General features: G+C 49.9%; 1 protein-coding gene across 1 annotated transcript; it reads right to left on the bottom strand.

Moving 5' to 3' along the window:
- Positions 1-1,889: 1,889 nt before the first annotated feature.
- On the bottom strand, positions 1,890-7,416 carry PHOX2B (paired like homeobox 2B). The gene is made up of 3 exons (XM_083572074.1): positions 7,165-7,416; positions 5,239-5,426; positions 1,890-2,546 (listed from the first exon to the last, which is right to left on the bottom strand). The coding sequence occupies exons 1-3, from the start codon at positions 7,403-7,405 to the stop codon at positions 2,091-2,093; spliced, it is 885 nt and encodes a 294-aa protein (XP_083428200.1). The 5' UTR covers positions 7,406-7,416; the 3' UTR covers positions 1,890-2,090.
- Between the last annotated feature and the right edge of the window lie 7,680 nt (positions 7,417-15,096).

The raw sequence follows: 15,096 nt of genomic DNA, 5'->3' as shown, positions 1-15,096 counted from the left end.
CATTCATTTTAACCACATATAAATAAATCTGAAAATCCTGAAACATAATTTATGATGGTTAATGCCACAAACATATCCCAACACAAAAGGAAAAATAACAATAATAAAAAAGAGACAACATGCAATTGATAACCAAAGCTGATACCATTGCATGAAGCCGACCTCTCTAGACGCAAAGAAATGTAACCAGTGAGAACCTCATTTCTCCATAAAGACACACCATAAAGACTACAAGGAGAGAAAACATTATTTATACGTCTAACTAGAGTAGACAAGTTTGTATCAATATTAACACTATACAATTGAGTCACAGAACACAGTTTTAGAAAGACACAGAAAAAGATGGTAGAGCATACCTGTCGACATAACTAATACCTAGGTTCTTGTGCCTTGTAAAAGAAACATTTTTAAAACCCTAAGAAGAGATGCCTAAAAACTGCATGGACAATGTAATCGTAATCTTCAGAATGAATTCCAATCCATTTGCCAGAAAGGGCTGTTAAGACCCCTGGGGCTATTTTGGACAGAGAGTTGGTTCACCTTCTGTAAACTTCTCCCTGCACATTGAAACACACAATTACGGTAGGTTTGCAGCAACTGCGGTGGGGAAAGGGTAGGGCCGTAAATGAAAAACCTAATCACTGCTAGTAATGATCACAACAGGAGGGTTGCCTATGCTGAATGGTCAGGGCCGGTTCACGTTGTCACTCGGCAGGGCTGGAAACGGAGTTGGTCCAACTGCTTCTCACACGTCTCAGTGGATTACTGTGTGTGGCTGAGGGCTGGCAGCTGAACTCTGATACGACTTTTGATCACCCTCGCAGGAGGAGATGGGTTGGGTCCTCCGGCGGCACCTTCACAAATGCAAGTCATCACCGATGCTGCATTTACGAAGCGGTACCCGGGCACAAACAGCAACCATTTGGCACACCACCCTAAACCACCTTAATGTAGCTTGAACCATACATACATACCCTCTGACAACTGCCACATCAAATTAGGTCACCTTGTTTAAGAGGAATGCTAAACAAAAGTCGCTTTCCCTGAGGCAAGCTGCGGTTTCCACGAGGGCTGTTGTGTTTTGTGGTGCAAAAATATTTCTGAGAAGCCTTCAGAAATTGGCTCCCTTGCCTAGAAAACACAGATTGATCTACCGAGACGGCAATCCGTAAAGTTTAAGGCTTAAACATGCTTATTAGGGAGTAAGCCCGATTGAAGAGTGTGGAATTTGGTTCAGAATAAAACATAACCAGATTGCACTGATTCTGTAACTATATCCCCGCCCCCTCCGGTGTAACATAACATTTAACTGTAATTTTTAGACCCTCCGTGTCAATTATATTCTAGGGAAGCTGCGAAAGCAGGAAGGGGTGTGCGTCCTACTAGCCTAACCGATACATTCAGAAGCTGTGCTCTAGTTACAGTACAAACGACTTGCACAGCAACCCCTTGGTTTCAGTACGTTTACAAATTTAGACCTCTCAACTCTGTACATGTTCTCTGGGCCTCGTCAGCTCAGCCCACGAAAAGGAGTGAGTGAGTGGGGAGGCTGGGGGGCGGCGGAGTGGGCTCCAATTTAGCCCTGGGGGAGGAGGAGACCGCGTGGCTCTCAACGAGCGCGCCTTGGAGGCGACGGCCGTGCCAAGTCGCCAAAATGGAGCGTTCACGATGCGCAAAGGCGGACGCGCGGTTTTGCAACGGGTGTGCAGCCACGCTGAAAGCACCTCAGCCTCAAGGAAAAACCCGGCCAAGAGAGGGGGGTTTGGCGGGGTGGGGAGGAAGGATTACATTGCAGTAGCAGCAGCAACACTGACAAAACGACACTGGCAGCTTGTGGGCAGTTTTCTCCCGGCCAGGGACTGCGCAAGGAGGAGAGGGCGGAGGCGCTCGCTTGTTCGTAGCCCGGGCAAGGTCGCTTGCAAGTCCGCGCCGTCGGGGCCGCTCCGACGTGAGCGAGGAGGGCAGGAGTGGAGGCCTGGCGAGTCCCTTCCCTGCAGAGGGCGCCGCCTCCTCGCTCTCGGCCATTGGGGAAGCGCCCGTCGAGGGAGGCCCGGCCCCGGCGACGCAGCCCCGGCCGGCCGGCCCCGCGCTCAAAACATACTGCTCTTCACCAAGGTGCCTTTGGTGCCGTTGGGTCTCTGCAGCGACGAGAGCACGCTGGCGAAGGGCCCGCCTAAGGAATCCGGGATGGAGGTGATCGGCCCCGGCCCGGGGGCCCAGCCCTGCCCGGGCCCCGCCGCCGCCGCCGACAAGCCGCCAGGCCCCGACGGCGCGCCTTTGCCGGCCTCCTGCCCGGGCCCGCCGGCTCCGGGCCCGCCGGGGCCTCCCGTGGGGCTGGGCCCGCCGCCGCCGCAGCTGGGAGCCGGGTTGGGGTTGGGGCCGGGCCCGCCGGTGCTGTCCGGGTCGGTGCTTTTGGCCTCTTTGCTCTCATCGTCCCGCGACGCGTCGGACTTCTTCCCAGACGAGCCGTTCTTGGCTGCGGCCGCCGCTGCCGCCGCGGCGCGCTCCTGCTTGCGGAACTTCGCCCGTCGGTTCTGGAACCAGACCTGGCCAGAAGGAAGGAAGGAAGGAGAGAGGGGGGAAAAGAGAGAGAGAGGTTCAGAGTGGGGCGGGCGGCGAGCGAGGGGGGCAGGCGTTCTCTTGCCACGTGCACGGGATATGCGAGTCAAGCCAAAGCAACCTCGAGTCACCGATTCTGGGTTTGTGACCATTATGCGAGACCATCCCCCTTTCCTCTCTCTCTCTCTCTCTCTCTCTCTCTCTCTCTCTCCCACGCGCGCCTTGAAAGCCACTTTGCGGTAGTGGATTCAAAATAGCTGGTCCAGAACTCAGCGGGGTCACTACTTATATCATAGAATTGTAGAATGGGAAGGGGCCATGAGGCGATCTGTTCCAACCCGTTATCTTTTACCCAACTTGGGGCTCAAACCGACTGAGCTATCCCAGCTTGAGCCAAAGAAAACAATCAATAAACATGTGGAAAGATCTATCCTTGTAGGTCTAAACTGGCAACTATTTTTAGTACGTGAACTTGAGTGTACACCCAAAAGGATTAAAATACCCACTGCTTAGTGTATGGGTGTAGGAAGGGGAATGAAAAGGCCCATTTCCCAAGTCAATGCCAACCGACGGACAATGAGCGTAGACAAGCCCATCTGTGAGCATCACAAATTCCCATTCCTGTGAGAAATCAGGGGTAGCAGCAATAGTAAGATTAATAACATGTTACAGATGGCCGACTTATTCCATGGTTATATTTGCTTTCTGGCAGGAGGCGACTGGGTAAATTGGCTTTAGACACCCAGTGTCTAAAAGATGCCAGCTAAAACCACCTTATGTGGTCCTTGGGAGGGAGAAGCTGTGAAATGGAAGCGCTGCAAATTCAGGTTATACAATGTGGTGGAGTTCACGGTTGCAAATTCTTCCACTTACGGTTTAGTGGCATGTGCCCTAGTTGAATGGACGGACTCTGGGTAGCTATTGGCCATGCCAAGCTAAAGGAGAACTTTCATCTCAGAACATTCATATCATTTCAGCCGAGGACTCTTTTCTTTTAATAGGTCCAGACAATGTACTGGCATCATTTACTCCCTATTGTGTGGGCAGTGTGGACAGGAAAAGTCCTTCACTGCAGAAGCTGGTTGTTGCTATAAAGTAACATGCATTGTTGTTCCTCTGCTGAGGAATAATGTAGCCTGTCTGTGAGTTCTGTTGGCCATCAGCTCGGCCACGGTGCGTCAATAAAAAGAACAGGCGACCACTGGTAGGGTCTAGCATGGCAACTCTTAAGATGCTTCCAGGTGTGCTGGCATGGAGCCAGACCATTGGCCACGCACATCTGGCATGTTGGCCAATTGCTTGTTGTTATTATTTTTTGAATTTATATACCGCCCTATGCCCGGGGGTCTCAGGGCAGTTTACAGAATAAAATCAAGAAAAACCCCCATAAAATATCTAATAAAAACAAAAGCAACACCAAAGCGGAACAGCCACATTCCCTTCAGCTCCAATACCAGTGGCTCTCCTCTGTTCGGATTTATTGCTGTTTGGCACCATCACCCTAACATTCTTCTGCCCATGCTTAAAGCCTTCGTGCCACAATCTGTCCTGGCATGCTTTGGCCTGGCTTGCTTTGCAAATTAACTGCTCCCCTATGACCTGCTTTGTGGTATATTGGCGTGGCTGGCAGCCTTGTTTTCTCAGAAATTTCAATTTTGTTCCATTGGGCAGTTGGATAGGATTGTAGTCTTGATGACTTGTGTTATTATTTCTTGGCGCATCCTAAACCAGTCTTTTGCACTCTTGAGATGCTCAGAAGTAGTGAAAGGATAGAGTATTGAGGAACCTCTGGCCCTCCAGATTTTGCTAGATATAAACTAACACCATCCCTGGCCATTGGCAACATCTGGAGAGCCAGAGGTTCTCCACCCCCGATTTAGGGTGTTTCTTAATTTAAGACACATCAGTGTATGCCAAATATAATTATTTCAGGTCAGTGACTCCAAGGTAAAGGTGTTTATATGTACCTAGACTGCAGATCAGGTGAGATCTTAGTGTAAAGCTCTCCCTGTTTTTAGAATTCAGATCTTCAGTTTGCTAAGTTAGAAACTGTTCCCACAGAAATAGAGAGCATTGCCAACAAGATCTCAAAAAAATAATAATCAAAATTATAGAAGGGATGCAAATATCTAATACGCGGAATGGTATGGCTGTTGCCGCATGCTGCCCTGTTCAGCTATCCAGATGATAATGTGTCCTCTGCCAAAATCAGGAACTGACAAGGTACCTGTACAGAAATGGGTGGCTCTAGCAAGTGAGCCAAGCCGTAGGGAATACATATCCTAGCCACTGGGCTCTCCAAGGAAATTGCTGCCCTTAGGAGTCGTACTCATTACCATGAGGAAGGTGAGACAGCTTTGGGATGCAAAGCTGAATGCCTTCTGCTGCTGATGGAGGAATGACTCAAGATAAAGTCAAAAGGTTAAAAAAAAAAAAAAGGGCAGCAGCCCGGAATGATAAACATATAAAACCCTGCATCCATTTTCATATTTTTTCCCAAAGGGAAGTATGAAAATGTGCAAAAGCAACAGACTTCCCACCCTGGGACTCTCTGTCGTTGGTCACCTCCCGTCCAGCAAAATCTTGAAAGCTGCGCGTTGCTACCCGCGATGCTTTGCTCCAGATGAAGCGGCCTAGGCGGCTGCTGCAATCCGGATCGAAAGGAGCTCCTTCACCAACCTGAACTCTGGCTTCGGTGAGGTCGATTTTGAGGGCCAGCTCCTCCCGGGTGTAGATATCTGGGTAGTGAGTCTCCGCGAACACCCTCTCCAGTTCCTTCAGCTGCGCGCTGGTGAAGGTGGTCCTGATCCGCCTCTGCTTCCTCTTCTCGTTCAAGCCTCCGTGGTCGGTGAAGAGCTTGTAGGGGACTAAAGCGGGAAAGGGGAGCGGGGTGGGAGGAAAAGAAACACAGGCCAGTCGATAACGTGCTGCGATTCCCCGCAATAAGCCGTTGGAACGCGAGGACAGCCGTCCGGGGGATCCGGATTCGAATGGTTTCACTGCGCTTGCGGCGGTCGGAGCGTGACCCGCGAAACCGTCTACACCGCCATGCTAACAACCCGCTTAACCAGGGAGCTTACTCGCGAGCAGACATGGAGAAGAAACGCATTCGTGTCCCCTCCGTTTTCTGAGATGGTTAACGTTTCTAATCCAGAAAAGGGAGAGGGATGTATTTCGATAACGAAATGGAAAAGGAAGGAGAATGATACGGTCTGTTTGCGTATGGATTCTCCAAAACACTTTTTTTTTTACTTTCGATATAGGTTATTAAAAAAAACCCCAACCACCTCCCTTCCCCTCCATCCCACCCCACAGTATCTGTTTATTGCGGTTGGATCAAAAGTATACCACCCTTAGCGACGATTTTCCAAAAATGAAATTGCGGGGGAGGGGAGAGCGACGACAATTTATGCTAAATTAAGATGGGGGTGGTGGTTCGTTGGAATGATAGGCAAATCTTGTAGTTGCGCCCCCCCCATCTCCTCCTTCAATGTCGCAAAGAGAGATGACGAATGGAGAGATTGGCAGGGCGATCTCGCTAGATGCGGGTGTGAGCGTTCAGACAAGACGGCCAAGGCTGCCTTTCTCTCAAAATGCTACTGCTACATGCCTGCTTGGTTTAGTACAAAAAATGGTCCAAAAATAATAATGATCCACGACCAGCACCAGAGATGCTGTTTCCATGGAATTCGATAGCAAAATCGACCCGTGGCGTTGACCGGAATAGAGCAACACCGACACGTGCCATCCTAAATATGTTGACTGGGAAGTCCGATTGAGCTCAATGGGACGTGCTCCCAAGTAAGTGTCGCCTCCCCCTCCCAGACACCTCCAGAGCTGCCCCTGAATTTTTTGCGCCTCCTCCCTTACTCGAAGACTTTCGCCCAGGCGGGATTTCGTTGTTCCTGGGGGGGGGGGGGAAGCTGCTAAAAAAGGGGAAGAAAGCAATGAAAGAAAAAGAAAATTACTAGCAGCGAGACAGTGCCCGCTTATCTCTCCATGGCTTGTTTACTGTTGTTGCCCGTGGTGGATGCGGTTTCTTAAAAGAGGGAAAGGGAAGAGAAGGAAAGGGGGAAAAGGCGATGAAGATGAAGATGATGAAGAAGACAGTGTCAGTAATGAGCTTTCCTCGCGGCTTATTTAATTATTTCCCCCAGCTTTTCCGTCTCTCTCGCAAAGTAAATAAATTATGCCGATCATTTTGGCAGCTTAAGATAATTTTGTTGGCGGTTTCGGGTGTGACTTCGGATAGTGTAACGGTGTAAGTGAATTACACCCCCCTCTCCCCCCCCCCAACACACAAACCCAACCCAACCCACCCCCCTCCTCTCTCCTCTCCTCTCTCTCCTTCCTTGCAATCGCTCCTAACGTGATAAATTCTTTCATTTGTGTAAGCAAATTTCGTTGGGTAAATACTAAACACATTGCCATTTTCCAAATGCAATCAAAGCGAGGCTTCCCTCTCCTATTTTTTCCCCTCCCTCTCTTTTCTCCTCGGTCGGGCTTTGGCTTGGCTCTTCCCCCTTCCTCCTCTCTTGCCCTCTCTCTCTCTCTGCTTGCCTTTCCCCTTCTCTCTCTCTCCAGCCAGGGGCGCAGGGTCCTTACCTGCCGCGTATGGGCTGCTCTGGTGGTCCCTAAGGGTGCCCAGGCTGCAGGATCCGGGGGTGAGGGACGGGCACCCGGAGGTGGCCCCGAAAGTGGTCCTGATGGGGTTATACTGGAAGCCACTCGCCTGGCTGCACGAGCTGAAGTCCGCGTAAGCCGAAGCCAAGCTGGACGTGTCCATCCCAGCCATGCACGACTCGTAGGCGGAGGAATTGAGGTAAGAATATTCCATTTTATACATTGAAAAGGCTCGGGGATGGCCCAGCCAACGGGTTTGGGGGCTGGAGGGTGGGGAGAGAGAAAAGATGGGGCGTCTGGTCAAGGTGGGGTGGGGGTGGGGGTGGGGGCGAGGTGGATGAGGGGGGAGAGAAGAAGAGCCAAGGCAAGGGGAGAGAGCGAGATGCGCACAGCTCCGCTCTTGCTTCCAGAGTGGCCTCCTTGCTACCAGCCGTGCCGAGTTTTATGAAAAAACGGCTCCTATGAGCTGCCTTGCCTGAGGTCTCTAGAGCATATAGTCCTCATCATAAACTTGGCTGTTTCCACTTGGACAATAGCAAAGCGGTTGGTCTGATCGCGGGCGCTTTTTACATGACAATAACTCATCAGTCTATTGGGCTGGCAACTGGGGTGGGGGGTGGGGGGAGCGAGGAAAGAGGGGAAGGAGGGGGGAGGGGAGAAGGAGGGAGGGGAGGGAGGGGAGGAAAGAGGGAGGGAGGCTGAGCTGCCCAAGTTCCCTCTGGCTGATTCCTGCATCTCTAATGAGAATTTAATACACACCCTCGACGTCCCCGGTCCTCTGTTTTCGCCAAGCAGCCTCGCTGCCCTTTTAATTCGATCAGCCTCCTTGGGAAAGGAGGAAAGTTGGGTGACGATTTCCCCTGATCCAATTTGCCCGAGCTTTTAAACCTCCTTTTTAACTGATCTCACTCATACACACGCGCGCGCGCACCCCTATATACATGGCTGCTAACTTGCTTAAAATATTGGGGGCCCCAGGTAAACCCCGCCCCACATAATCGATCACAAGACACGACACCCACGCACCGTTTGAATGGCAATGGCTATCAACTTTGAGGCCCCCCTCAAATATTTAAATATTTTATTGGGGGGCTGAAGGGACCTCGCCCTCTAGAAGTTTGCCCTGTGCATACGCACACCCACACACCTGGGTATAAAAAGAGAGAAGGGTTGGGGGTTGTTGCTTGGGGGGGCATGTTTTAAGGGTGTGTGTGGAGAGAGAACCCCCCCCCCACAACTAAGAAGAGAAAGAAGCCTCCCTCTCCCCGCAGCTTCGGACTGAGGAGTGAAACCCCGGGGTCGTCGCGAAACCTGCTTTGTACGCGCGTTACGCGCTCAATTGAACTCCAAAGAGACCCCCCTTCCGAGCGTGAAATGCGGTAAAGGGCGAGGACACTGGCAGGACTCGGGCACCCTGCGAAAGGGACCCCGGGGTGGGGAGTGGCAGCGGATGGAGGGGTTTCCCAAAGGCACCTGGTCGGAGGGAGAGCGGGGCGGGGGAACCGACGGGACACCCCGCGCTTCTCCTTCCAAGGTCGCGCGTGCCTGGAGGCGCTTTCCACTGCGTCTCCCTTTCCTGGCACCACCGCACCACCACCAACTCCCCACCCCCGCCCGGGAGCTTCTCGAGACTAACCGAGGGCCCACGAGAAAAGCCCGCCCGCGCCCAACACTTGGGTTTCGAAGGCAGCGATTAGGCCCAGGCCTGGGTTTAAAACACGGACGCGTCGTGATTCGCTTCTCGCCCACCTAAAATCCGCATCCTTTCTCCCCCCGCGTTCACAAAATACGTTTCCCCAGCCGGATCCTAACATTTTGATAATCCGATGGATTTTAGCGGAAAAGATATGGACATCCTTTCATGGAGATCGAGGCGGGGGCGAGTTTTTTTTTTTAACGTGCTTAATTTTTTTAATTTTACGTTCGCCTTTTCACTCTCTGCGCTTGGTGGGGGTCCCAACTTAACGATAATAATGACCATAATAATCTACTTTAAAACAGCTCCAATAACAACTTGGTGTCTTGATGCTCCCGATGAAGTCACGTTTTCTGTTTACTGACAACGCTGCAGCTCCCTTCACATTCCCTTTTAGAAGAAAATACATTTCTCCTCCCAGGGAGCCTGAGCAAATCAGTTCCCCCCAGATTCTCGTCTGTGGATTTCACGATTTGCATGGTGCTTCCTTGGAGATCATTGCAGCCTGTTCTTTACCCCAAGATACAAAGTCCACGCCATTCATTTTCTTGCATTTAGATCTCTCTTCCTTCCACTGAGCTGGTAAAAACCAAAACTATCGCGAGGCGAGTAGCAATGTTTGCAAAATGAATAGGCAAGTGAGGGGGGCGAGGGGAACAAACTCCGGGTGTTTCTGATGCAAGCTTCGTTGCATCCCTCCCGAGCTAATAAAACTATCACACTCGGATAGTATTTAAAGCCTTTAAGACCGATCCGCAGTATTTGCAGAGCTTTAACCGATTTCATCAACGAGCCTAAAAGAATGGAAAAATGGGCAGGGAGAAATCTCGCGTGCGCCGGAACTACCTCCGGACTTTCTCCAGTGTTTTATTGCACATTGAAAGGCTCCTTCAAACCCTGAACGCGATTGCAATGGGTGTGGGTGTGTGTTAGTTTAGCTACATGTCCTTGTGACTCGCCGATGAAAAGGTTTCTTGAGGGGACAACCCACGCAGCCCAAGGGCCAGGATGGCGCTGCCGTCGAGGGTGCTCTCGGAGAGCGCGCAATTGCGCGCCGGCCTTGGCGGCGCAGAACCGGAGCCGGGGGGAAACGGGCACTCTGCCCCGGAACAGGCGAGGATAGTCGGGGAGGGAAATATCTCAAGTGGCGAGGGAGAGTTCCCGGGAAGACCTCTCCGGAGTCCAAACGCGGGGTGAGAGGTCCGCCGTCCATGCAAAGAGTGGCAGAGTGGCGCGCATCGAAAGGCTATTAGGAGCGGGAGGCGGCGGGGCGGTTGTTTGCACTCTTTGGCACATACATACACATCTGTATTATACACACAGACACACAACATACCAACCCCAGGCAGAGAAAAAACCCACAACCCCAAGCTGACTCGGAGGCGGAGTCCTCGGGAGTGGCTCCAACCACTCTCAAGGCCTCTATTGCTCCACGTGGTCTCTTGACGCTTTTAACCCGGCCTCCAGTTAAGTAAGCTTTGACACCGGATTTAATGGCTGCTTGGGGCGGGGGAACGTGCCTTCGGTAGTATAAGTATTTCTGGAGTGCCTTGCTTTGCGCTACACCAGTGTTTCTCACATTTGTTTTTCTGGGCTACACTTTCAGAATAAATATTTGCTTGCTCCACAACGATTGGAAAACAAGCAACTGGTAGTGCTTGATTTTGAAAAGATAACTATCCATATTCTTAAAAGAAAGATTTTTTTTAATATATACTACACTACACTACACTACACTACACTACACTACACTACACTGAAATGTATAAATTATTGTCCTTGGATCTTCCTGCCACACTTCACATCCTCTTCTGCCACAACCTTTGAGAAGCACAGTGTCAGTTGCAAGAACTGTAGAATTGTAGAGTTGGAGGGGATGCCAAGGGTCATCTAGTCCAACCCCCTGCAATCCAACATGGGGCTCAAAGCCACAACCTAGAGATTAAGAGTCTCATGTTCTACTGACTGATCATGTATTACCTCATTTGCTTCAAAATCAGTCAAGCTTGCTGTGCTTGGGAGCCCGCCTGCTTATTCTGGCTGGGAGCTGGGCTTTGACTTCTGCTCCCAAATCCTGCCCTGGCGATGGCCTTGGTGAAGGGGCAGGACACACACACACACACACACACACACAAGTTTGGCTCTTGAAAAATCACACCCACCAATGAGACATGCTTCCTCCCAAGATCAAGATTAATTCTAACCTTGCTGATTCTTGCATGTGGTCATGCAGGTGTTGTTTATTCTGCCAAGGACTGCAGTGAGCAGAAGACGCTGCTGCTCATACATGTGGCCATTCTAGATTGAAAGCTCTAGTTAGCTCTCATATCAGTGACACACTGAGGAGGCAATGGTTATGCCTATGGGCCAAAAACTACTGCCAGGGCTTGGGCCAAGGTACATCTCTTACATCAGTAACAGCGAACTCATTCTTTGGACCCTCATGTAGCCAAAATGACATAAAAGGAGGTGTTAGCAGGCTTCAGGAAAACCCTAAGGTTTGCAGAAGTACAAGGATGTGTGAAGTATTCCACCACCCCCTCCTGAAAAAAAGTCCACTGTGATCTGAGCTTTGGACACAGAAAGTTAACTGACGGTTGAGGACAGAACAGAAAACTGGAAGGGGGAAGGGAATGGAGTGTCCTGAAAGGGCATGGCTGGCTGGTTGGAACCCTGAACAAAAATATTGCACACTGTGACATCTTGCTGCTGTTCCACTTGCAGGAAAGTTAAGGATGTGTCCCAGAGTTCAGAAGCAAACCCAAAGTTGACTGGCCAGCCAGAAGCAAACTGGCAATTTTTTGCACCATTTGGCATGCATACGTTATTCTTAACGGGCGATCCATCCCACACAGCGACGGGCACATACCTAAGATGATACAACTGCCAAAGATGGCTATTTCACCTGGTTGTTACATACAAATCTAGCAGAGATAGTCATCCTAACATTGCCAGCATATTGGACAAGGCTGGAGGTCCTAGGCTTGGGGACTTTGGGGGCAAGGCCTAGTTCTGCTCCAGACCATCTCGTATCTCATAGGCCTGCTCTTCGTGGTCACTGTGGTTACTGCAGCTCTTATCACAGCCACTGGGCTGGATGTAACATTTTAAGGTTGCTTATCAGTTGCAAGGCACATCTCTCTTTCTACCTGGATTCAGCTGGGTTGGAGACTGCAGAAGTGGACCGTCGAGTGGTAAATTCTGACGGAGGTGCACGTGGAGGCACACATTCCTCATATGTGGAAGTAGCCTATGGCGGAGTCGCTTGGATAACCAGCAACTGCTAGTAACGCGGATCACAAGTTGAACGAGCCAAAGTGGTCTCTGTCCAGAGAAATGGATGGCAGTGACAGTACCCTATCCTGGCCTCCTATATAGTTGGTAGCAATGGCAGCCCCAGATAAAGAGAGAACAATTTCTTTCTTGACAAACCTAGACAGCATCTTAAAAAGCAGAGACATCACCTTGCCAACAAAGGTCCGTATAGTTAAAGCTATGGTTTTCGCCGTAGTGATGTATGGAAGTGAGAGCTGGACCATAAAGAAGGCTGATCGCCGAAGAACTGATGCTTTTGAATTATGGTGCTGGAGGAGACTCTTGAGAGTCCCATGGACTGCAAGAAGATCAAACGTATCCATTCTTAAGGAAATCAGCCCTGAGTGCTCACTGGAAGGACAGATCGTGAAGCTGAGGCTCCAATACTTTGGCCACCTCATGAGAAGAGAAGACTCCCTGGAAAAGACCCTGATGTTGGGAAAGATGGAGGGCACACAAGGAGAAGGGGATGACAGAGGACAGTGTTCTCAAAGCTACCAGCATGAGTTTGACCAAACTGCGGGAGGCAGTGGAAGACAGGAGTGCCTGGCGTGCTCTGGTCCATGGGGTCACGAAGAGTTGGACACGACTAAATGACTAAACAACAACAAATTTCTTTCTTAAGACCTTAAAGGTAAAGGGACCCCTGACCAGTCATGGTCCAGTCATGGCCGGCTCTGGGGTTGCGGCGCTCATCTTGCTTTACTGGCCAAGGCTTCTGGGTCATGTGGCCAACATGACTAAGCCGATTCTGGCGAACCAGAGCAGTGCATGGATACGCCGTTTACCTTCCTGCCGGAGCGGTACCTATTTATCTACTTGCACTTTGATGTGCTTTCAAACTGTTAGGTTGACAGGAGCAGGGACTGAGCAACGGGAGCTCACCCCATTGCGTGGATTCGAACTGCCGACCTTCTGATCGGCAAGCCCTAGGCTCTGTGGTTTAACCCACAGTGCCACCCACGTCCCCTCTTAAGACCTTAGGCGGGGCTTTAAAAAAAAACCTCCCTGGTCCCAGCGGGCCACAACCGAGGCTCCAACATACAACCATTAAACAGCCTTTAGTGTTCACATTTTTTCCTGCTGCGACTCAGCTGTTCTCTTTATCCTTCACTTATGGCGCCCATTTCCCCCTCCACCTGCTTGCCACCTTCTAGTCTCCATTCAGGGTGCCATTCAGCCCCCTGTGCAAATGCCCTTGACTTGATTATCTCCCTTCTGTTTTCATATTTATTTATTCATTTGGGGGGGTGGGGGGTTGTTTTCAGCAGGGCAGGAGAGGGGTGGAATCTTTTGTAGATTCTTTTCTTTCCCTTCTCCAAATTTTCCTCTAAAGATGAAAGGACCTGCGGGTTTCCCCTTCCTCTCCCTGGCATCCTTAGGACCCCTGCTCTCTTTTTTGTTTGCAGTCGTCCTTTTTACACGCGAGCCGTTCTCCTCAAAAGTTGTAGCAAATGCTTAATTTGATTACGGCAACTATAGGCCAACTGCCTCAGCAGCCTTCCTCCACGCGTCTGGAGGGGGTGAAAAGGGAGCCCATCTCTACGAAATAATCAAATCAAAATGAAGTGTGGAGGGGGGCGGGCGGTGGACAAAAAAAGAAGACGTACACACACACACACACACACACACACAAACCATCCTGAGTTCCAGGCGGCACAAATAGAATTAAGAGTCACCAATAGCTGTCCTGTCCAGCTTCCCTCCCGTTCCAAAAGGCGGACTTTTGTCTACACATCACAAATTCAGATCCAGCCAACCAGAAATACAGTTTGTTGCTCTGTCCTTTATTGATACAGGATGAGGAGGTTTGTGTGAATCTTCCCTTTCCTCCTGCAGATGGTTACAGCAGTGACAAGGAAGTTAGAGCAGGAAAGAAGGTAACAGAGGTGAACCAAGGGTTGGCGATGTGTATCAAGGACAGATCAGTTTGGAGTTGAAAGGAAACTTCTCTATCCTATTCTTTGGCGTTCTTAGAGGAAAATCCCCCTTCCTCCCACGGCATCTATCTCTCCCCCCCCCCCCACCTTCAAAGTCAGAAAGAATGTTAGAAGACAGGGAAACAAAACAGCAAACAAAACGGTATTGTACTGAAGTAGCAATTGACGGGCAAAACGCTTGTCAGGCCCATCATGTCTCACTCCTATGAAGCTGTTTTTTTCCGCAGGCTAAACACACAGTAGTAACATGGGAACGAATCAAATATTAAACACCAGCGAGCATTTCAAAGGAGCTTTCTTTTTGATTGCTTTATTTGCGAGAGACCGCTAATGATTCCCACTAGAGATGCCCACCAAGCAAAGGATCAGCTTCAAAAATGTCATTTGGGCTCGGGACGGCTCCCCAATTTTCTTCCATTTATGATTTTTATATTCACAAAAAAGAAAAGAAAAACAGACTGTAGCCTATGCCAAGGGACACGTCGAATATGTTAGTGATCAAACTCAATATCACAAATAATAGAGTCACTAACGCAAGCAACAGACAATAGCTGTTTCTTCAATGGAAGTCAATTTTGTGTGAATAAAGCCTTGTAGTCAAAGACTGTTTGTATTTTTTTTTCTTACAAGATGTTTCAGTTACTTTGAGAGATTATAGGGAGCAAGGAGGCACTGTCTCTGTATCAGCATGCAATCAAAGTATCTTCTCTAAGTTTTTGAAATGGAATAATATTTCTATTTCTTTTCTCTCTTATTCCGTGCAGATGAGCCAGCTAATAAATCTAATAAATCTCCTGTGCTCTCTGCACATTTAGAAAGCAGTAAGAGGGAGCTGGTGGCTATTCACCATGTTCTTTGCATTATATTTTGCATGAATGATACAATGACCCGCTTTCGTGTCACATTAAACCATAGTTTAAAACAAACTATGGTTTAATCTGAACGAGCAGCATGCTGTTCAGA

Source organism: Podarcis filfolensis (genome assembly GCF_964270895.1).
Source record: "Podarcis filfolensis genome assembly, chromosome: 9".
In the NCBI taxonomy this organism is placed as follows: Eukaryota; Metazoa; Chordata; class Lepidosauria; order Squamata; family Lacertidae; genus Podarcis; species Podarcis filfolensis.
This window is presented reverse-complemented; position numbering and strand designations above follow the sequence as displayed.